This window comes from Limanda limanda, chromosome 18, assembly GCF_963576545.1.
Source record: "Limanda limanda chromosome 18, fLimLim1.1, whole genome shotgun sequence".
Taxonomy (NCBI): Eukaryota; Metazoa; Chordata; class Actinopteri; order Pleuronectiformes; family Pleuronectidae; genus Limanda; species Limanda limanda.
This window is the reverse complement of record NC_083653.1, coordinates 2,588,661-2,611,849: the sequence shown is the minus strand read 5'-3', so window position 1 is coordinate 2,611,849 and position 23,189 is coordinate 2,588,661. Positions and strand designations below refer to the sequence as shown.

The 23,189-nt window shown below is 41.5% G+C and overlaps 1 protein-coding gene across 1 annotated transcript; it reads right to left on the bottom strand.

Moving 5' to 3' along the window:
- Nucleotides 1-1,011: 1,011 nt before the first annotated feature.
- si:ch211-243j20.2 (uridine-cytidine kinase-like 1) lies at nt 1,012-21,943 on the bottom strand. The gene is made up of 15 exons (XM_061091215.1): nt 21,843-21,943; nt 18,059-18,267; nt 15,043-15,149; nt 13,994-14,164; nt 11,868-11,939; nt 9,991-10,180; nt 9,756-9,817; nt 8,452-8,468; nt 5,082-5,180; nt 4,765-4,858; nt 4,191-4,253; nt 3,956-4,078; nt 3,566-3,673; nt 3,004-3,160; nt 1,012-1,543 (listed from the first exon to the last, which is right to left on the bottom strand). Exons 1-15 carry the CDS (start codon nt 21,929-21,931, stop codon nt 1,467-1,469), a joined length of 1,638 nt encoding a protein of 545 aa, XP_060947198.1. The 5' UTR covers nt 21,932-21,943; the 3' UTR covers nt 1,012-1,466.
- Between the last annotated feature and the right edge of the window lie 1,246 nt (nt 21,944-23,189).

The window sequence follows — 23,189 nt, the reverse complement described above, 5'->3', positions numbered from 1 at the left end:
CAGGTTCAACTGGGACCTTGTGTAAATAGATCTGAGCAAAGTTTTGGAGGAATAAACCACAGGAACCTCTGTGCAGGAAGTTATGTGTTGAGAGATAATCGGCACAAGTTGGCAGCGCTTGGATTCAGTTTATATTTTGCCCTCATGTCTGGACAGTTGGAAGAAGCTCTTTACATTCTATGACCTGGACAGTGAATGTATCAGCGCAACAGTCGGTGTCTTTAAAAACAAATCATCACCAAAACCTGTACAAATCTTGGATCTGCAATTTGGAAAACATGGCAGTGATTTCAATCGTACAACACAATAAATAATTCAAAAAAATACAATTAAAAAATGGCCACAAGCAGCAGCAAGCGTATGAATCAGTCTGATTTAAATCTCCTCCTTAAAAAGACGTGAGAAAAATAAATATAACAAAATTATGATTCCAACGTCTAATTCATTTGCTCTCACGCTATTTCCTACAAAACACGAAGGCACCACGAGATCTGCTTTGTGCCTCACATCTGATGTAAACAGGGAAAAGTGAAGTTTGCTGCCCTCTAGCAGAAATACAGTAAATAACTCCTCCATCAGTGATACTGTAAATAATGGAACCTTTGTTTTACTAGTGTTACTTCATCTGGAGGAGTTAACAAAACACCTACATCTGCTCATAGCTACATTTAAAACGTTTTTAAACATTTATAAACCTTTTTGTTAAATGAGTGCTTCTAAAAGCTAAATTGGTAACTTAGTAATAGGCTAACGGAAATCAGACTCGTCATTGTTCTTGTTCAAGTTCACGGATCTTTGTCGTCCCTTTCAGTAAAAGTTGCCTGAGAAAACACAAGTTTTACAAAACAGTAAAGCAACAGCAGCTCAAAATAAACACTAAGAATATTATAATAACGAATATTTCTATGTTTATGACAAAGACTAGTCTTAGAAGATAAGGAGGGTGTTGTGTCTTTGTGCAAAACTTTATTATTACTGAATCAACGTGGAGCAGATTGATCGATCGTCTTTTTCTTTTGTTCCAGCCGATGAAACCGAGCATCGCTCTAGTTTGAACTTTCTTCGGCTGAATCTCCTCCAACGAAATCCTGAGAGGAACCAAACACTCGCGTTAATTCTAAAGGTGTCAACATCGACAGCTTCTCAAGTTTCAACATTATAATCAAGCGTTTTCTTCTCAGTAGGTTGTGCAGCTCAGACCGTCGAGATGTCAGTGTGTGAAAAGACGTCAAAGCCAGAAAATATCCACATGAGAAGCAACGCTGGGAACTCTGACGTCTCGACACGTTGCTGTAAACAGGAATGGGGAATGGACTGAGACCCGATGGTGCAGCTTCACCTCGCAGGTCAGGAGGACGAAGACGAGCAGGTCGGAGCCGCGAGGGGATGAAGAAGAGTCTTTTTCTTTGTTCTAAACAGACAAGTGCTTTTGTAACAACGCTCCACGTCTCTGATTGGTCCTCTGCTCAGATGTCCATCCCCTCGTCACTTTCACACCAGTCGGAGGGAGCGTCCGTGCCGAAGTAACGATCTCCAAAGTTACCTGAGGAGGAGAAAGTGGAGATGATACAGCAGCAGGTGAAACGACAGAAGACACAGACCTGCAGAAATACGTTTAGTCATTATAGATACGTGTGAATCTGATTAGTTGTCATCTGATCAGATTGAGCCTCTCAAATACCCGCTCATTGGACAGTTTCCCCCCCAGAGAGCAGCACTGCAGCAGCTTCCATTCCTCTGAGACGCTGCTGAACACCTCCACTGATGGACTCATGCATCACCTCTAACACAGTCCTCTGCCAGCTGCCGTTACAGGTTTAAGATTAACTCAGCAGCGGCTCACTCTGACGCACGAGACTGAGCCGAGCAGCTCCTACAGCTCCGTGAGGACAGACAGGTCCTACCACAGGACACTGAGACAACAGTCGTAAACTATTTTTAATATAATATTGCAAACTAGGGCTGCAACTAACGACTATTCTGATAGTCGATTAGTCACCGATTATTGAAACAATTAATCGACTAATCGGATAATGAATGACACAAATTCTCAATTGCTCTTATTTAGCAAGCAGCTTTTAAATTTAGCTTGAGGTTGTTCGAGGCATGTGTTGACTGAAAATAAAGACAATAAATATCGATACTTCATTATAAAAAATGTCTTTTAATAAACTTTGCTGCATATAAGGGTACTGTTGACACAAAAGCAAAGAAAAATCAAGTTTTTGTCCATTTAAAACCAAGGACAGGCAAACTGTTAATAAAAAAAAATTAATTTAAATTCAAGTTTCCCTTTTTACTGTGAACCAAGAACAGGCCAAGTGCTGGTACTAAAAATGAATTAAAAATCAAGTATCCATTTTTCGTGTTAACAAAAAGGACAGGGAAAATAACAATAATAAAAACAACAAACAAAACTACAGTCTTCTTCGGACTAAATAATTGTGATTAAAAAAAGATGTTTGTCAGGCAATAGGATAACATCTCGCTTTTAAACTCGTTAAAAAAAAGTTTAAACCATATTTTTGTAATGGATGCTACAATCCTGCACACGGGTATAAACGTTTATATATAACATCTGACAGAGGCGAGTCCGCATCGTCTCCGTTACAAAGTCACACGTGACTCCTCCTCCTCGCATGCACGTGTCCTGCTTCCATGGAGAGCAGGTCCGCTGTACAGATACTGCAGGCAGTTTTTTTCGGGCTGTTAAGAGTGAAGTTCTCCCGAACGTTTTACTTTGTGCTAAAAGAGATAGGAAGGGAGCGAGATGGCTCACTCCTCAGCTACTTCCATCAGCACCTCCGTTAAAACAACGTTTAGTTCCGCTGCGCGGCACGAGAAACACGCGCTATGACGTAATCAACGATTCATCGACGAGTAAATTCGTCGGCGACTATTTTTGTCATCGATTTTTGTCGACGTCAACTAATCGTTGCACCTCTATTACAAACGAATCAGCAGACGACAGCCGGAGGTGTGAGAAACAGAAAACGACCTCACCGATGCCGGGTATGATGTGGAACTGGTCGTTGACCTCTTTGTCCACCGCCGTCGTGATGATCCGGACTTTAGGGTACGCGTAGGCCACCGAGTGAACGCCCATCTCTGCCATGAGCAGCGACAACAGGAAGATCTTATCCTCCGCTACATCATGGTCCTGATGAGAGAGAGAGAGAGAGAGAGAGGATATTCATTTAGGACGGAGAAAACGATTTTACCTTTCAAACCAGAAAATATGCTCAAAGTTGAAATACACATAATTTCAGCTCCGTTAATAGCGTTGAGGGAAACAGTCACATGGTCGGAGATCCACCTGCACAATATTGTATAAATCATAAAACTACTCACCTGCAGTAAGTGCAGATTTTAATGAGATATCATCCATTTACACGCTCGGTGGACATGACACATCCTGAATCTACAGCTGAAGAGCCCCACTGTCTATTCTACCTTTCTTACATGAATGAGTGAAGTATATACAGTCACTGGAAAGAGCCAGTAGGATAAGTCTCCTCCCACTGATAGATGGAAATGATTTTAAGGATAGTAAGTGTTCACCCACCAGCAGAACTCGGATGGCCATGAGAGCAGCAGCTCCGGTGGACACGGTGCTGTCCATCAGGATGACGTAGTCCTCAGTGATGTCTTTGGGCAGACGGAGGTAGTGAAGCTGGAGGAAGGAAACAGGAGAGTGAACAGATTTTCACAACCTGAATCAGACTGTTCTGCAAAGTTAAAATCAGAGAATCTCCTGCTTTTTTCTCTCGTTGCCTCACTCGGGACAATGTCCTGAGTATTAACTAGAGGGCTGAACGAAAACAAGTACTTTCCTGTGGCTCGAAACTGGTTAAATATATAATTTAACTTTAAATGTCATTGCTTTTACTTTGTGAGGCGCTGCTTCTTTATAGCACACAAGACGGATTAGTTGTAATGTATACAAGTTCCGCACCTCTGGTTCTCCAGTGTCATGGTTGGTCTGGATGAGGATCTTTCCCAGTCGGATGTCTTTGCACACGGCCATCAGAGCCTGCTCCATGGTCTCTCCTGCTCTCAGGATCGAAACACCGGTGATCTACACGAACACAGAGGAGAGGAATTAAACACGTTCAGAGGATTAAAGGATGCAGCAGCTCATCTGGGGTTTGAGGTGTAACTGTCGAGCAGCAGAGAGGAAGTCGACTCACTCGTTGGCCGCCCAGCCTCTTGCCTTCGTAGACGCCACCCTGAGGCGTCTCCACAGAAACTGGCTGCAGAGACAAAAGGGACGAAGGGAAAGAATCAGTGAAAACAGAAAGTGAAACATCTCGTCACCTCTGACTCTACTAGTGAGAGACTAGAACACGGGAAGGTTCACAGTTTTCTACTGGTTTAAACCAATCGAAGCTAGTGCTGTTATTACCAGCACCGAGGAGGTTATGTTTTCACCTCAGCTTGTTGTGATGACAGGACGTGGCTCAAGATATACATTTGAAATGGTTGCAAAGGGCAAGAAACTTTTTTCATCACTTTCTTTAACATTTGGAGATTTCTTTGACATTCTCAAAGATTAACCAGGGAATAATTAATGGCTGTTGACACACTCTGGTGCATCTGGAGTGAATTTAAGGGTCTGAAGGACTTGGCAGAGATGATGTCTATTCTTCCAGTTTTGAGTAGTGGACAGATATTCTTTTACTTTTTTACGTTCAACAATATTCAACCTTGAAGTGGACTGGAAGCCCGAGGTCAGGTAGTCGTAAAACAAACACAAGGACCAACCTTGAGAGGCAGGAAGGAGAGGGCGTGTTCGATCAGAAGCCTCATTAATCTTTTGGAGTAGAAGATAAACTCGTCTCGGTTTGTCTCCTTGTTCCTACACAGACACACAAACACACAGAGGGGACAACAAACATTTGTAAAAGCACACAAGTGAGTAAAAGTCAGGACGTCTCTGTGTCTTCCTTTGTCCATTTTGACTTTCCTGTTCATTTCCTCTAGCTTTAAGGGATTTTAAAGATCTTCTAACATATCTCATTTACAATTATTGTCAGAAAACGTTGCTCGTGAAATGTGCGAGTGTGAAAGTGTGTTCTGACCTGATGATGGTGTGCATGCCTCGGACCTGCGGCGTGCTCTCCATGAGACTGAGGGTGTTTGGTAACGGCTGACCCTGATGAGCCGAGGCCAGAGCCGATCTGTGGCAAACACACACAATAAACATCACGAGTTTAAACATAAAAAAAAACATTTGTCTCTTTTAAACACCAGAAAAGCTTTAGACACTTAAAGTTAGCGTTGCCTGTTTGTACAAACGAGTCGAGCACAAGAGAAACTGATGTTGGTGTCAGACAAAAAAGAAAATGAACATGCGAAAAGTCAAAGAAATCGATTGTTTCTTGCCAAGCAGCTAAAGGTGTTGGTATGCCTCTTCTAAGTTAATGATACAGACTCGTTTCCTTCTGTTAATGTTTCTCTACAAATGTCAAGTATAGAAATATGTTTACATCATAATCTTTTATACGAAATGAGGCTCTGGAAGAAGTTCTTGTCATATGACTGCAGAAGGAAGCAGGACGTTCTGTATTGATACAAACAGGAAGAACTGAGTCATGTCTCAGAGTGAGCACCATCACCTTGAGCCAATTATCAAAAACAAGGAGTTAGATTTCTGTCGCCAAATAGCAGCTGATGTTTGTTTATCTTGTGCGCACAAGTTGTCGATGTTCTTTTAAGAAATTCTCTTCTCACCTACTTGTTCCCGTAAGGTAATTATACAGATTTGTCTCGTGAATGACTGATAGAACTTTTCAGCCGATAAATCGTCGGGATCTAATGAAAAGGCGCAAGAAATATCCAGGTAGCATGTTGGCTTCGGTTTAGGTTAGAGATGCACAGCAAAAGGCCTGAGTGCATAGAAACTATGAGGATGCACAAAGGGAGCCTCACATATCCCAGCGGAGCTTCCTCTGAAGAAGGTGACAGATTTTCATTTGGTGGAATAAAGTGATTAAAAGTGTGGGGGGGGGAGGAGATAAAGAAGTACAGGACAGGGAAATAATACACACAGGACAGGAAGTGAAATTAAAAAAGAGAAAGGAAGAAGAAGAGTATTAGAGCAGAGAAGCAGCTCCACTACATCACCGCTGTCGGTGCAACACTCAACAAATAGCTCAGTTAGGTCCAGAATATAGATCATGGATTATTATTTATGGTTAATTGCTGCTCAGGCAGTGGAGCTTTGAGAGGAGCCTCTGTTCCTGCTCATTTATTCACTGAGCGGAGAATTGATCTTCAGAGAACGACGACAAAAACCATGAAACCAACTTTCACCTAAAGACTAAAGTGGATTTTTAAATGTGGCTTCAGCTGTGAAATATAGCTGAGACATTTCCATACCAGGCTTCTTTTTCGTTTTACCTTAATGTCGACGTTTTAACCCAAAGCCTGAGGATCATATTTGGATTTTGTTCTATTAAACTTAAAGTTTCTTTGTCTGTTACAGAAACACAAAGCCTGAACATTTCATTTTTCACGACAGACTGTGTAAAGATGGACGAACGATCCCAAAGTGAAGTCAAATCATCTGAATGTGTCAAAAACACGTCTCCTCCATGTTGGCAGGTGGAACAAAGTGCTCAAGTTTCTAATTAGTTTACTTTTAATTAGTTATTTGATGGTTAATCGCCTCGTCTACCTTTATTTACAATCTATATTTGTGTTTCTTTGGGCGAGACGCTTCATATGTAAGGAATCAATCACCTCCTGCTGGCTTAAGGTGAAGATCACGAGTTTATCTTCGTGCAGAGTTCCCGCTCCGATGCGTTTCAGTGCGTCTGTGTGAAAGTGGAACTGTGGAACCTGATGCGAAGCAGATTCAGCCAATGTGTAAAACAGTAAAGATTTTTAATGAGGTTCATAAAGTGAAGACTGGTCCAAGCTCGCTGAGAATAGAAATGAGCTGAGGAGCAGGAGAGCAGAGGAAGACCTGCTTCGTTTGTTTTCATTGTGTCGGCCAGTCATTTGTTCCTGTTCCGCAGTTTTACTGTCCAATTTCTTACTTTTACATCCAGTGTTTCCCCTAGGTTTACAGCTTTGGGGGGGGGACAAACACGGACACAAAAACTTAAAGGAATCATGATGTTAATGTGTTTCTTTTGATGATTTTGAACTGTACATTGGATTTCGGCGCTGACAGGCTATTCTGTGATGCTCAGACGTCATGTGTTTGTCCCTTCTGTAGGACTGGCAGGGAGACTATAAATGTCCGGGTCTGGTTTCCTCTCACAACTGCCTGTTTATGCTGTCTACGTATGCGACATAACATTCTTAAAAACAGTGGTGTATAAAGTACTTGAAAGCCATACTTGAGTAAAAGTACAGATATCTTACTTGAAAGTGACTCCGGTTAAAGTAAAAGTCACCCGTCAGAAAATGACTTGAGTTAAAGTCTTAGAGTTGCTCATATTAAAAGTACTTAAGTATCAAAAGTATCTGGTGTTGAAATGTACTTAAGTATCAAAAGTAAAAGTACAAGTACCAAATTTTTATTTCAACTGACTAAAAAATTATAACAACACTATATATATAATGTATAATTTTACAAATTTTGAACCCGAGATGCTGAGGTTAAAATAGTATTGGACAAGTGCATCTGAACTTCTAGCGACAACAAAGAATCAACACAACAGAATAAACAAGTGCCCCTTGATTCTACCTAAGAACACTAATAGACCAAATGAACCTTTTGTGTCTATTAGCTGTATTGTGTAACTGCCTGGATGTTTACCTGCCTGTGTACCTGCCTGCCAGCTTGTCCACTCATCTACATGTAAGCCTGTTTATTTATCATTAGACTATCTTCACTGAATGGGCCTGGGGTTGTGTTTGCATTTGTTTCCAGCAGGGTGACAATACAGCTGTAGGGTATCTTGCCTGTAGGGACGACAAAGTGAAGACACAACCCTGCCTGAAGTTGTACACATTAGCCAGCGCCCCCCTAATAGAATGGTAGGGGAAATACTGGCATCTATTGGCTCCATTCAAGTGGACACCACTGATCACATTCATTTTAACAGCAGGGGATGCAGCTCTGTGCAAAGATATAATTACATATTTTCACTTTCGTAATGGGGGGGGGGCTTAACCTGCTGTTTGAGAATTAAACTTTATTTTCTATTACGGTCATGAAAAAAAAAGGTGCAGCACATTGACATGGTTAATTTCTCTTGTCTGTTTGCCGCAGGGGTTTTATCAGATGACCGATAGGGATTTTTGGGGTCTGATGCCGATATTAAGGATTCGGACATTTCTGATACTGATTTGTATCAAACTCTTTTTTATCTGCCTGTCGTCTTTTGTGGTTAAAGGATGTGAAGACGAAGAAAGAGAAAAACAACAGCAGATAAAGGAGGTGAGAGGGAGAAGCTGCAGAAGTTATCACAAAGTATAAAGCTCTGACAGTCATACCTCACTGTGCTCTCACGCTGGAATGGTTACACAGAATTCAGCCAGGCAGGGGGGGTCACACACAAAGGACACACACGAAGGACACACACAAAGGACACACACACACACACGGGTGAGAAACATAAGAAAACATGAGATAAGACATTGTTCAGAAAATATCATCTGTAATGTCAAATCCCCCAAAGGCCATTTTTCAAACACTTAGAGCAAAATAAATGTTTGTCTATTTAAACTTCACGAATGAAAGACATTAACTGAACTGATGATACATTTGGATTTGTATATTTTACTTTGTGGTACAAGTTATAAAACCATCAACGCAGAAGTAATGCTATCTAATTTTGTTTAGAAACAACAACAATCTTTATATCCAAAAAGCTCAGATGAATATTCAATAAATTTGGTATGGACTCGTCCAAGTTACATAATGTAGATTACTTGTGTTCTGCTTGAATATGTTAAAGTGAACAAATCATAGTTTGTTAAAGGTCATAAACCGACTGGATGACCGTGTGTGTGAGTAAAGATAAACCTCTGCTCTCTCACAGGATCGTTTATCTCAGGTTCCGCCTGTGGACTCACCACGTTCAGAGATGAGGGAAGAGAGGAGAGGATCTCACAAAGGTAATATGGTCACGAGAGTAAATCCACGGTTTGACTTTGTCCGTGTTCAGAATTTCCATGACCATCGTTTACCTCTTTCAACCAGCAGAGGGAGGAAGTGGTAAAACAAATACCTTTACTTCCAACACACTCCTGACCAGCCTTCAGATTTGTTTACAGATCTGGCTGAGGAAATGTTTTAACGTTATTTAGCATCTGCGCTGGTTAATAATGATCTTTGACTGAACCTGTTCTCTCCACCGACCCGACAGGGAGCATCAGGGAGGATTCAGGTGTGAAACAGAAACATCGGCCACGTTCACACAGCTAACAGAGGTTCTGAGGCTTAATAAACTGTAGGAAGTTTCTTATTTGAGCACATATTACTGCACATGGACAGAATCTTTTATGAGACTATTGATTCAATCTAGGAGCCTCCAAGTCTAGAGAATTTAGCAGTTAGAGAAGTATAAATTGTTATTATTTTTATCAGTATAAAGCCAGGTCACGTTAGATTATTCTTTACGGAGAATCACATTCTAGAAAATAAACTGGATCATTTTTATCAGCACAATACGGAGCTGAGGCAGCACTTTCTCTACTAAATGTCACATCGTGAACAAAGATTAACCGACTGTAAGAGTGAAAATAACCTAGATTGAAAGAAAACAGTAAAATCATGACAATAAATTAATTTTTACCTTCTCCAGTTGACTGTGAACGTGTTGAACAATTAAATCCAACGCTACGAAATTCTCACCTCCTGCAAATAACACCCAGAGAACAAGGAGTCACAGTTATTCAGTGTTCACATAGAGATCATTTATATTTTATAATAACAGAGCACATACAACAACAAACTGAACGTTATTAAGTATAAACATACAAACAAACAAAAGGGTTATGTTTTAAACAACACATCAGATGACCTCTGACCTCTGGGCACCACGATGTCGGCGACCTGCACCGTGGGTTCGATGTACTGCTCGAACGCCGGCTTCACGAACTTGTTGTACTGCTTGATGATGCCGCTGATGTTGCGTCCACGCTGTGAAACGTCTCTCTTCAGACGCCGGATCAGGCGGATGTCCGAGTCCGTGTCAACAAACACCTTCATGTCCAGAAGCTGGGGAGAGAGGGAGAGAGGGAGAGAGAGAGAGAGGGAGAAATTATAACTCACTTTGATTTGTTTTCTACATTTCTTCACGTCTTATGCAGCTTTAGACGGATTTCTGTCCCTAAATATCTCAATGAGACAATGTAAGAACTTTTCTGAAGAATTTCAGAAAAACAAATTACTTATTCAAATAAGAAAGATGTTTAATATAAATTAAGATTAGTTTCAGATTAGAGAAGATGAACTGGACATTGTTTTGTCACAGATTAATTTGATTTTCATTTGTTTGATAAAAGGATTAATTGAGTGAATCCTCGTACATTGAGTAAAGTATAAGTGTGTGGAAAGAGACTGTGTAAGCTTCATATTAAAGCTCCGTCAGAGAAGCCAACAGTCCTGAGAGAGACAGTGAAAAAGCTCTTTGAGCTGCTCCAGTGACTCGACGAGGGATCAGAAGTGCAAACCGAGGAGACATCAGTTATCGTTGTCACCGTTAAGAGAGAAAGTCGGCTGCTGATCCGTCTACCGAGCTCAATTAAACTGAACCTTAACTCAGCAAAAACCAGGAAAAATCAATGAGGCAGTACCACAACGGAGGAGGAACAACAAAGAAGTGTCGGCTCCGCTCAGAGAAAGAACTATTGATGAGCAGGGAAAGAAAAAGGCGTGTGTGAGTGATGCAGACGTGCAGGACAGTGGGGGGGGGGGTACAGGTATAACTCAGTGGCACAACAAGCCGCTGGATTCCTTCCTTGCTGTAAATCTGACAAAAGGACTGAACAAATGATGGCATGTTGCTGGATAAGCACGGCTGTCGGCCCGGAGACGGACGTAAATGAGTTCACAGTTATCTCTGCGTGATAAGGAGCTTATCACACAAAAAACACTGGATGGAATAGCAGCCTGGTGGAAGGATGTGGTGCAGGTGAGGTGAAAGCTCATTAAATTTGGATCCAGATCAGGGACTGGATATTAAGGGAGGATTTACTGTACAGCTGTTTTATTAGGCTGCATTAGCATTAGCTTGGTGTTCCTAATAAACTGCTGTGTGTGTGTCCGCAGGCTCTGGCTCTCTAAAACTCACACCTCTTCATTAGCATATCAGATCCACGGCTGTAATTGACTTCAATTCCGAGAATGGACACGGAAAACAATTAATCACTGCGGACAATGGCTCTTATGAGGATAATCAACTACACAGCTGGGTCTCGGGGGAGGGGGGGCCGCCAGCCTTATCACCACGGTCCAGATCACACACTCACAGACACACACACACACTCACAGACTCACAACCCCCCTCTTTACAAAAGGATGCAGCAGCACCGCTCCCCCATAAAGACGACTCCTGCTCAGAGCTCATGGATTTCCTCTGAGCGTCGGCATTGTGATTTTAAAACTGCAGAATTCGTTCCTGCTCATAAACCTGGTCTGCTCGTCCCTCACAGGTCTTAGCTGCACTGAAACGACTGAAAACGAATTTCCCTCAGGGAACAATAAAGTTTAAAGTCTAGTGGATTTAAACGGGGGGAAAAACCCCAGAATTGCTTTATATCCTTGAGAATTGTTAGGTTCCGAAACAGCTCATAGAACAACCAGAGAAGGAAATGCTGAATGTGTTGATGTGAGTAAACACTTCAGGTGAGCTGTGATGGTGAGGAAGAAGACTTTACTGATTAATAGATTGAACTGTTCTTACCTTCAGAAGCTCCTTGTTGGCGAAGGCCAGGATTCCCTCAAAGATCACCACATTGGCCCCGTACACGGTTTTCTGAAGAATAAACAGATATTGATTAAAGAGACGTCCTGCAGCAAGAGGCCGCAAAGTCTGTGCAGTAGAAGGAGCATCTTTCTACTTTCAGTTTCCACCGAATCAAACTGCGTGAACACTTGAGATCTGAAACTGTGCTGAAGGAGTCTTCTTCTCCAAAGCCGATGTTTTAAATATGTCAAATAGACTCAATAGACATCACGCCAACAAATACAGGAAAACCTCAACCATCTCTTCTCAGGTTCATTATCTGATAAAGCTCATCCTGAACCTGAACTGTTTGTGAACGTGTTTGTGTGGGAGCGAGAGAAATGAATCACTCCCTCAATCAAAGACAAAATGGTGCTGAGCTCGTCACAATCCTATTAACTTCCTCTTACCGGCGTCGTGCTCGGGTCAATGGACTGGACACTTGGGTATTGATTCGAAGAAAGAGAGGACGAGAGCAAGAGAATGAGCAAAGAATGAGAGAGAGAGAGAGAACAGGAGAGGGAGAGAGAGATTGTGTGTAAAGAGGTAAAGTGGAATCTGAAGAAAGAGATGAGTGTTTATCGATTCATTCATTTCCCTTTTCCTTTTCAGAGATGATTCAGTGAGTCTTTAAGCGTATAGAGCGAGAGAAGGAGAGAAGGTGACCTCCGGCTTCATGAGAGAATAAGAAACTTGACTGTGGCTTCTCGTTGGTCCACACAACAAACACACACATTTAAACACAGGCAGTGTGTACAGCCTGCAGCTGGTTGGTCCTCGTGGCTTAATCACATTCACAACAGTACGAAAACCATAAAATGATTCCGGAGTCACGAGTCGTGAGAGGCGATTTCCCGCATGGCGTTGTGTCTTTCAGCCATGAAATTACATTGCAAAGAAATAGAGAGGAGTTGTCAGAGTGCAACACGGCCAGATTGATTCTTCACAAAGCTCCTGGGACGGGACTCCTGCTCTTTGCTTGGGTTAATGTCCTGTTCACTAAATCCTTAATAATTAGCAAATTAGCCGGCATTTCCATTGGCATCAGTTCTATCAGCAACATCAGCGGCATCATCAAGCAGTACAACAAGTTTGTGAAGCCGGCGTTCGAGCAGTACGTCCCCGGGGGGGTTTAAGTGATTCTTACAGCAAGAACTCAATTTCATATTCTTATGAGGAAAGATTATCCCCTTCAAAGTGAAGTGGAATGGTTCGTCCCACTGAGAATTATAACGACGACATGGTTATGATTCGCTAATATAGACGATTATCAACTTTTCTGAGAACGATGTCGAAATTCTAATTGAAAAAGGAATCAATGACAGTAAGTGCTTTTTATTTACCTAACACTCTTACTCCAACTGTTTAGCTTAACCATTAGCTTCAAATGTGAATAAGATAAACATTAAAAAAGCAACAAAACTAGAATGTCACCCAGTAGATTGTAAATCTTAAATTCAATCAAGCTGCATAATATTCACTCACATATATCCTCTAAATGTGCCTTCATTTTTTCATCAACATCCAGTAATTATTTTCAGAGAAATCATAGAAAAAGTTGAAGAACATCCTATGTGGCAATGTTAAAGAAAGTGAAAACTAAATCTTGTATGCGCCCTGGGATCTGGATCCGCACTAAACCATAATGAGTTCTTCCCCGATGAATGAACAGAGGTGAAAACATAACCTACATGGCACAGGTGATGAGTAGTGATGCCACAATCACAATGTGAACAGGTACATAGCTGTAAAGTGACACAAGCTCTATTATCACCTCCAAGGACGATGTATTATCAGCCCGGTCCATTTGTTTGTTTAACAGCAGGATTGTGCAAAAACTACTGAAAAGATTTCCATGAAACTTGGTGGAAAGATGGAGCCAAGAAAGTTTTCATTTGCCACAAGCTTCAGACAAAGGGACAGACCCGATAAGCTGAATCTAAAAGGACTTTTTGGTCTCGACGAAGTTATGGACTCGACTGAGAACCATTCTTGTTTACACAGCATCGGTAAATAAAGTCCTGGGGAATCAAACATCATCTCAAAGGGAGAGATACGATACGCTGATGTGGTGAAAGCCTCACCCATTCTTTGCGTCTGCAGTGAGAGTTGAAGTCGTACACCGGCACTTTGATGCTTTTGCCTTTCTTCAGCTTTCGGAGGACAGTGACCAGCAGCTCGAAGTCGAAAGCGTCAGGGTGGTCAAAGTTATACTCGTTCTTGGCCGCCAGCTCCTCATCTTCTTTATTCAACACCTGAAAAACACAGAAACAGCAACGAGTTAGAGACGCACGACTCCAGACTAAAGATGTTCATATATGGATTGATGTTTATCTTTAAAAGAACCTAAATTAGCATCTGACAGTTGTCCACCAACGGCCAAAAAGGGATTTTGCTGAACACTATGGTTCCAAAATGACCTTATGGGTATAAAACGATTTTTTTTTGTCAAGATTTGTCCTTGAATTTCTGACAAATGGCCAAAGAAAGTATTTGTGGGTCACAGTGAACTTTGCCCTCCAAAATCTGCAGTGCACCTTTGTGTCGGATATAATGAAATTCCCCTCTGAGCATTCCTGCTCTTGACGTTCACAAGAATGGACCAACGGAGAAATATGAAAACTTAACGCCTGCGGACCATGAAAGATATGCACCAGCTCATCTGTTAAATTAAACTCAAAAGGAGACGGAACAGACTAGAATGCAAAGTACGTCGTTTCCCATTCACCTTGAACACATCACAAGAGATCTTCTGCACATATTATTGCGTGTGTGTGTGCGTGTGTGTGTGTACATATATGAGCACAGTGGAGTTTTCCTTTAAGACTGAACCCACCCGACTTATTTCACTCACTGGTGTGAACTTAACTAACCTTACAACACCCAGCACCAAACCACAGAGACATACAGACGTAAATTGACTCTTAGATCCAGTGAGTTGTGTGAAGCTGAGGAATGATCGACTTCGGCTCTCGGAGGAGAGGGGGGGTGTAATTGATATGAACTACTGTGTCGAACGGTTATCAGTCCGAGACTTTTACTGACAACCCGAGGGAGACAATGTCCACGGAGCGAGTTAATGTACTGCAATCCCGACGTTTAATCAAAGCTCTTATTTACACTTTAAAATGACCTTGTAGAAGGAGTCCATGGAGAGCAGCACCACCCAGGGAACGTCCAGCGCCTCGATGATCTTATTGGCCACGGTGGTTTTACCAGAAGCACTTCCTCCGCACAGACCTGAGAGGGAAACACAGAAACACAAACCAGTTACCAACCGTTTGGTAGAAATCAAACAAAGAATCTGTTATATTACAGGAAGACAACAGCTAAATCTTCTTCAGATCCCAAAGTGCTGTGTGAATCGCTCTCTGTTGATATGGATGTTTAATCCCATTTTTATAAGATTAAATAACTCATCGCAACCAAACATGATTATCTGAAAAAGCATCGGTGTGATAAGAGCTCCATGAAATGACATTTGGACCAAATATGAACCAAACTCCTCAAAGTGTTCTTTAGATATCGTGTTCAAAAGGTAAAACATGTGTCTTGTGAGGTCACAGTGGCTTTGACCTCTGAACATTAAACACTCATCATGAAGAAGTTCCCTCAAGACTTTCTTGGGATATCACGTCCACGTGGCTGGAAAGGAGACATATTGTCTCTAGCCGTCACTGTGCAGAGGCATAGAACATTTGTGTGTGCAGCCATATTTTGTGCTGGAGTCAAAAACTACAAGAAAAAACAATACAGCTGCGCCACAGATGAGTTTGTCCGGATCCTTTCTTTACCTCACCCGACCTCCTGGGTTAAAGACCACAAGTGCAATCCTTCAGGACAACGGCCCTGGGAACTGGGCCAGCACGGCACGCTGGCTGAAGGTGAAAAACAGGATGCATTTGTTGTGCGTTTGTTGGTCTCTGCACGTGCTTGTGTGTGTGCGCACGGGAACAGAAATAGCCTACGGAGCCACTTCTGTGTTATAAACAACTCTCGGTGAAGTGTTGGGGTTTTTTACTCCGATAAGAACCATCAAGGTTAAAACTGCTGACTGGGAGACGAGGGAAGAACCACTGCAGTGCTCCTGGTTTCTGTGTATGATGACAGCATCAGAGTTACAGGAGCAAAGCGTCAGACTTACTCTCTGTGTTTCAACGGATTCAGCACAGACGACACATTCTGAGCAGTGAAACGTCTCCTTACAGCAGATAAAACTGTCTTCCTATTAGCAATAAAACCAGAATGTAAGATAACAGCATCCTCAGGTAGCTATGATGCTTCACAAGGTTTTTCTACCCACTTTCTCCCTCCACGTTTGGTGCATCCCTCCATCTCTTCTTCCATCTCTACTAGGGTTGCAAAGGGGTGGAAAGTTTCCCACGGGAATATAAAGTACGGGAATTTTGAAAAAAAACAAACTATGCAAATTAAACGCTGAGCAATAAAAACATCATTCAAAACTCTATTTTAAAGATGTATGGAACGTTGAGTTTCAACCCTCCACTGGTCATTCTTCCATCACATGCACAGATAATTCCCAGCATCCTTCACTCTACAGCAGGGCTACTGAGGCCTGCTGTAGAGTGAAGGACTAGTCAGGTAAGTTTCCATGATATTACTGGGAAAATATATAAGCATGCTGATTGAGGATTGTTCATCTGTTCATCTAGACTATTTCCATTCATTTATCCATCAATTGTAAAATATGTTTACAGACGATTCCAATTGTTTGGAACTATTTATATCTCTGGCATTGCATTAGTGTTTTTTTACAAACTTTTTTCTCATCTTATTCTACAGAACAATGCCACGTGCACTCTCTCATGTGTGGAAACATTTCACCCCATCCAATGTAGAAGGAAAGGCTGTGTACATTTGCAAATACTGTGCAAAGACCTATGTTAAGAATGACACAACGATGCAGAAGCATATAGTCAAGTGCCCAAAGTTTCCTCAGGGCTCAAATCAGCCTATGACAAAACAAAATGTTTATATTTATGTCTGTATATGACAAGGTAAATACAGTTAGTATAAATTACCCACAACATTTCCAGTTTATTCCCATTAAATCCTGTTAATTCCCGTATATTCACGTTAATTCCCATGGAAAGTTTCCAACTTTGAAAATTCCCGGAATTTTGCAACCCTAATCTCCACATCTCCTATCCACCACGTGTTTCCCCCTCTCCCCATCCCTCTGAACGGTTTCTCGTCCTCGTCCTCGCTCTGTCGAGTTCTGCCGGACCCACATCGCCCACAGCACAGCTGAGTGTGAAATTGTGCCCAGTCTCCGAGGCCCATTGACAATAACAGATTGCCCACTAAAGATAATGTCCACCTCTCTTTCCACATGTTCCTTCTAAAGCCCATCTGATGTGTTTAATCACGGAACATTGGCTCTGCAAATTTCACGCGCACACCACACAAACACACACAAACACATACAGTGTGTGTGTCACGGCTCATTTTACTGCTGCTGTAACTCGTCCTCAGGCAGATATTTCACTGAGCTGCTTCAGCAAGATGGAGGCTGGGCTGTAAGAATCAGGCCAGAGCCTCAAGAACCAGGGTTTCAAACCAGAAATATCAAAAGCAAGAATGTGTGGTTGAAAAACGTAATACTCAACGCCTTTAAACTGAGAATTCAAGAAATGCCTTTGGGACGCAGTGCTGGCTCAGACACGCCTACATAACCCACAAACACACACACACTTTTGCAACAGAAATATTGTGTGATATGCTTCTCGCCGACGGCAAAGACCACGATCCTCCAGGGCTGCTCCAGCATCCGGTGCTGAGACAGCAGTGTCCGAGGGTCCCGGTGGTCCCGAGCCGTTAGAACTGCTGACACAGCAGAGCGCGGCCGAAGGCAAGAATCCCTACACACAACAATTCTGTCGCACAATTGTGTTGAGATTGTGTTTATGAGATTGTGTTTATGAGATTGTGTTTGAGATTGTGTTATGGATTGTTGGCCATTAAAAAGTGAGTTACAACCATCCTCTTTGTAAAAAGCTGTTTTCATATATTTTCTGACGTTATCATCATATTCTCTGTGCTACTTTTGATTTGTTGAATTCACTCGACACACAATCCTCTCACAATTAAAAATCTAAACGGTTGTAAATACAAAGTCTTCTTCTCACCAATAACAAAAGCCTCTTTGAAGGTGGTCCCGGCCACGTTGTACCACGGGGGTCTTCCTGCGGTGTAGATGGTCCGTTTGTCCGTCCTCAGCAGCGGAGGCTCCGTCTTCGACAGGCTCGTGGTCCGTTTCCGTGGCGACAAGGACGGTGTCAAAGGGCAGCGGGGGACACGGGCGGGGAGGCCGTCGGAGGAGTCGTCCCCACTCCCACTGAAGGGACGACAGAGGTGAGACACACGTCAGACACAAGTCTTTAGATTACAACGTGGAACACGAACCAGATCAAAGACGATGGATCAAAGACATGAATCTGTGACCTTTCACTTGCATGTTAACTTTGATTTTAGTTCTGTGTTTGGTTGGCTGCCATCAGAGATGCCTTGATAGCTCATAGCCAGCCCCCTGCTGCTGCTCCATTACGGGCATTATACTCATGGAAAGACATCTGAAGGTTCCTCAGAGCTAAACGAAAGGCAGGTGTACCAGAGCCAAACCTGTTTCTCACCAATCAGAGTTATGAAGATATGAAGCAAGGTGCTAACGTTTTAAAAGTTGCATCATTCAGAGCCTTTCTGTTTAGCTCGTGAGGACCTGCAGACGCTCGTGTGTCCTGCAGAGAGACGAGAGGGAGTCCGGGGCTCGGGAGTGTCCCTCTCGTCTGTCTCTCCACAGGGACGTCTACTGTAGGTGAGGCTGAGGGGGAGGGAGGGGGAGCTCTCCAGCCCTCCCCAGGAAATCACACCACTGCCCTGGACACAGCACAAGGCGGGGGGGGCGGCGTTCACATGAGTAAGGATGTCATCACTTGGCTGCTACATTACAAGAGATTAGGATCATTTCTACTATTATATATATGTGTATATATATATATATATATATATTTATTAGGGACGGGAATCGGCAGGGACTCGATATTACGATTTCCTGAGATTTCTTTTGGTTATTTTTTTTTTTTTTTAAATACTGGACCATGGAAAAATGTTGAATCATTCCTTCATATACAACACAGTCAAATTCACTTAGAGCTTTACAAGTTTTATTTCAAATATTAACATTAACTTAATGACTGCCGGGCAGCCAATAGAGAAAAGAAATAAAAACGTGCCCTATTATTGTATAGCCCCTGTCAACTGCACACAAACTGACAGATTAAGAAATGTAAGCCACTTAGGCTACTTTTAAACAATAAATAAAAGGTCAATTAAATAGAATGAATAAAAGTTTACTTAAAATATAAACTTTGAAATAAACAAAAAGTAGGCTATTGTTGTTTGCATGTAGGCGACGCAAAGCTAGTGCTTGGGTATGTTTAGATTCTTGTGCAAAAACAAGAGCTGGTCAACATGCTCTGGGGTGATGTTGCTCCCCCCATATATCCCCCCCGTATAAACCAATAAATATGTTTAAAAAAAGGCGATTTAAAATCGTCATTCACAAGAATCGCAATTTGTAACTGAATCGATTTTTCCCCCCATCCCTAATATATATTAATATCTTCTAGCAATGCTCAAGTAATGCTCATATATATATATATATATATAGATATAGATATTTTATTTTCTACTTTAAATTTTGATATTCTATTTGATACTATTTCTATTTTTTTTTTGGTTGTAATTACTTGAGCATTGCTAGAAGCGAGCCTGTGACTCAAGCATTTAATTGCCAGCGACTGCTTAATGTTATTGTTGTGCATTTGATAATAAAAATCTTGAATCTTGAATGAAGTCTTTAAACGACAGACTGTCCGGTTCCTGTGTCAGTGTCTCCTGAGGATGAGCTTCTCCATATAAACATCCTTATGAACGTGATATGATCCAGAGGGCGAACACAGAGTGGATCACTACACATCTGTTTGGAACAATGTATGTTTGTGATTTAAATGTATATTTATCTATGCGACATATGATTATTCTCAGTAAAGACATGTAACAAGCCTTTAGAAAACAACTAACTCAAATTGCTGTGGGACAAAAGCAGCAAATCAACACTTATTCATGTGCATAAATTAATATTAATGCTTCTATGACCTACATTTGTCCTGCAGTCAAACCGTCATCAACCTGTGAGAATAACACACTTCACAGGAATCTTCCACTCGAGTCAACACGTGGAGCACAATCCTCATGGGAGGTGTAATAACCACAGACAAGGTGAATGGAAAGATTCTGGTTCAGATTCAGGATGAACTGCCCCCCCCCTGTTGTGTTATTACACCAGTGTTACCAGTCCAAGCCACAGATTACAGTTATCTGGCCTGTGAATCCCTCACTTCTTCTTCTTCCGTCCCTCATCTGTGGACCACGACCGAGGCGGCGGCTGATGATGGATTCTAACTGGCTAAGTGTCTCTCTGAGGTTTCTACATATTTTTACCTGTTAATAGGGTTTTAGTAGTTTGTCCTGACTCTTGTTGAGGGTTAAGGACAGAGGATGTAACAACATTTTAAAGCCCAGTGGTGTATAAAGTACTTGAAAGCCATACTTGAGTAAAAGTACAGATATCTTACCTGAAAGTGACTTCGGTAAAAGTAAAAGTCACCCGTCAGAAAATGACTTGAGTAAAAGTCTTAAAGTAGCTCATATTAAAGGTACTTAAGTAGCACAAGTATCTGGTGTTGAAATGTACTTAAGTATCAAAAGTAAAAGTTCAAGTACCAAAATTAAAAATGTAAAGTGCTTTTTATAGTAGGCCTATACAGACACAAAACAATCCAAAATGTTTCTCCTCAAGATTTATCTCAACTGACTGAAAAATTATAACAATATGAATATAATGGAATATAATATATAATAATATAATGTATAATTTTACAAATTTTGAACCCTAGATGAGAGAGAGAGAGAGGTGCGCCGTGCTCCGCTGCTCAAGTAACGAGCCAGATTGAGAATGTAAGAAGTACAAAGTACACATATTTTTGTTCAAATGTAACAAGCAAAAGTAAAAAGTCGTCAGGAAAATAAATACTCAAGTAAAGTACAGATATGTGTAAAATCTACTTAAGTACAGTACCGAAGTATTTCTACTTCGTAATTTCCCACCACTGTTAAAGCCCTGTGAGACGAATTGTGATTTGTGAATGTGGGCTATACAAATAAAACTTGATTGATTGATTGATCATCATTTGTCCACATGGAGCCACGTGACTCACAGCTGCTGGTTTGTTGAGTCGGATTCACCAGACTGCGTTGACACGTGGTGGAAACCAGTTTGAACTACACAACTACTGAACTACCTCCAGTAACTACACAAAACACCTTGAAGCCTTGTACGTATTTTAAAGAAGTTTCCCCCATCAGCTAGCATGGAGGCTTTCTGCAGCAGCTAGCTAGCGTTAGCACGGTGACAGCAGCCGGGTGTGAAACGTGAAACCGAATGTTTGCTTTTATGAGTTGTTGTGTTGTTGTAGTTTGTGTAGTTTGTGTTTTGTCTTTTGTTCGCCGCAGCCACGCTGACACAACGCGTGAGGGCGGTCGCTAGGTAGCGTTAGCATGCTAGCCTCCAGTTTGCATGCTAGCCTCCAGTTTGCATGCTAGCCTCCAGTTTGCATGCTAGCCTCCTGTTAGCATGCTAGCCTCCTGTTAGCATGCTAGCCTCCATGTTAGCATGCTAGCCTCCTGTTAGCATGCAAGCCTCCAGTTAGCATGCTATCCTCCTGTTAGCATGCTAGCCTCCTGTTAGCATGCTAGCCTCCAGTAAGCATGCTAGCCTCCAGTTAGCATGCTAGCCTCCAGTTAGCATGCTAGCCTCCTAGCAGCCGCTGTGTGGTCCTGATTGTTTCGAACCTGTCGGACCGCGACCTGGATCTGTCCGCCTCCGGGGCCTCGTCCGCGGGCAGCTGGTCCGCCGGACCGCCGCTGCTGGGGGGCTCCATGTCTGGCTCGGCTCGGCTCAGCTCGACTCGGATCTACGCGGCACGGGAAACAAACACAGCCAGCGTCATGACGTCAGAAGCACACGTCAGACGCAAACCCGATGCCACATTTACGGAAATCGGAAAAAAGCGCCACGTTGAGATTTCACAGTTGATTTGGGAATAATGCAGAAAAAACCTTCTACATTGAATTAAATAAACTTATTTATGTATATAAAAAAACTTGTTTCCTAGGTTACACATCTGTACAATAACCGAGTTGTTTTCTGCAAAATTTATGTTGCACATTTGGAAAAACTGGCTTGTACATGTTTTAATGTTCCTCCTTTTATGTATTTTAATTTTATTCTTATTTGATTTTTCTCTTGTGCTGCTGTGTCGATTATGAATTCCCCATATAGAGGATCACCAATCTTATAATATACGTCTTAAAAATGAAGCTGTAAATGGCTGAACCTAAATATAAAGGACACAAAGAGGAACTAAATACAGGCAAAATAATAATATTAAGGTTTGTGTTAGTATTAACTTGTAAGTCCACTTCAGAGTACAGAACTGTTTCATTATAGTGCTGTTCCAGACAAATAATGAATGGCAGCAGAAACATTGATCTAATAAGAGGCCACATGATGACACAAGTTCTTTCCAGCAAATAAATTCCTCTAAAAAATACAGTTTGCATCAGTTTTAACATATTCGCTGAGTTTTAGTCAGAAACCATCTTTCAAAAACGATATAATCGAACTGTGAAGTAATCTAACTTCACAAAACAAAACTGGATATTTAATCAAGAAAACTCATCACCTGAGAAACTATTTACGTTTGTCCAAATGTACTTGAACGCAGCATTGACACTCACAAAACACATATAGAATTTAGGTTTTTAAACATATAATACTGAGATTTATTAGTTTAATGAATAATATGTCAATTAAATGCTACGTTTATTTACATCTAACCAATTAGTAGCATATAATAAATGTGTGATCAGAATGTTATTTAAAGACTAAAGGGATTTACAGAGAACTTAATTTTAATCTATTCTTACTAAACAAACAATTAACGGTTTATTCATCTATCAACGTGACTTAGATTTAATATATTAATTTATTATTAACTTGGATGTATTTTTGCAATAAATCTTGATTTATATTGTTTACACATGCAGCAAAATTGCATTTATACATAAAAGATATAAAGTTTAAATGATTGAGCCTCCACATGACACATGCTGTGTGTTTATCTTCCACAGAGCGAC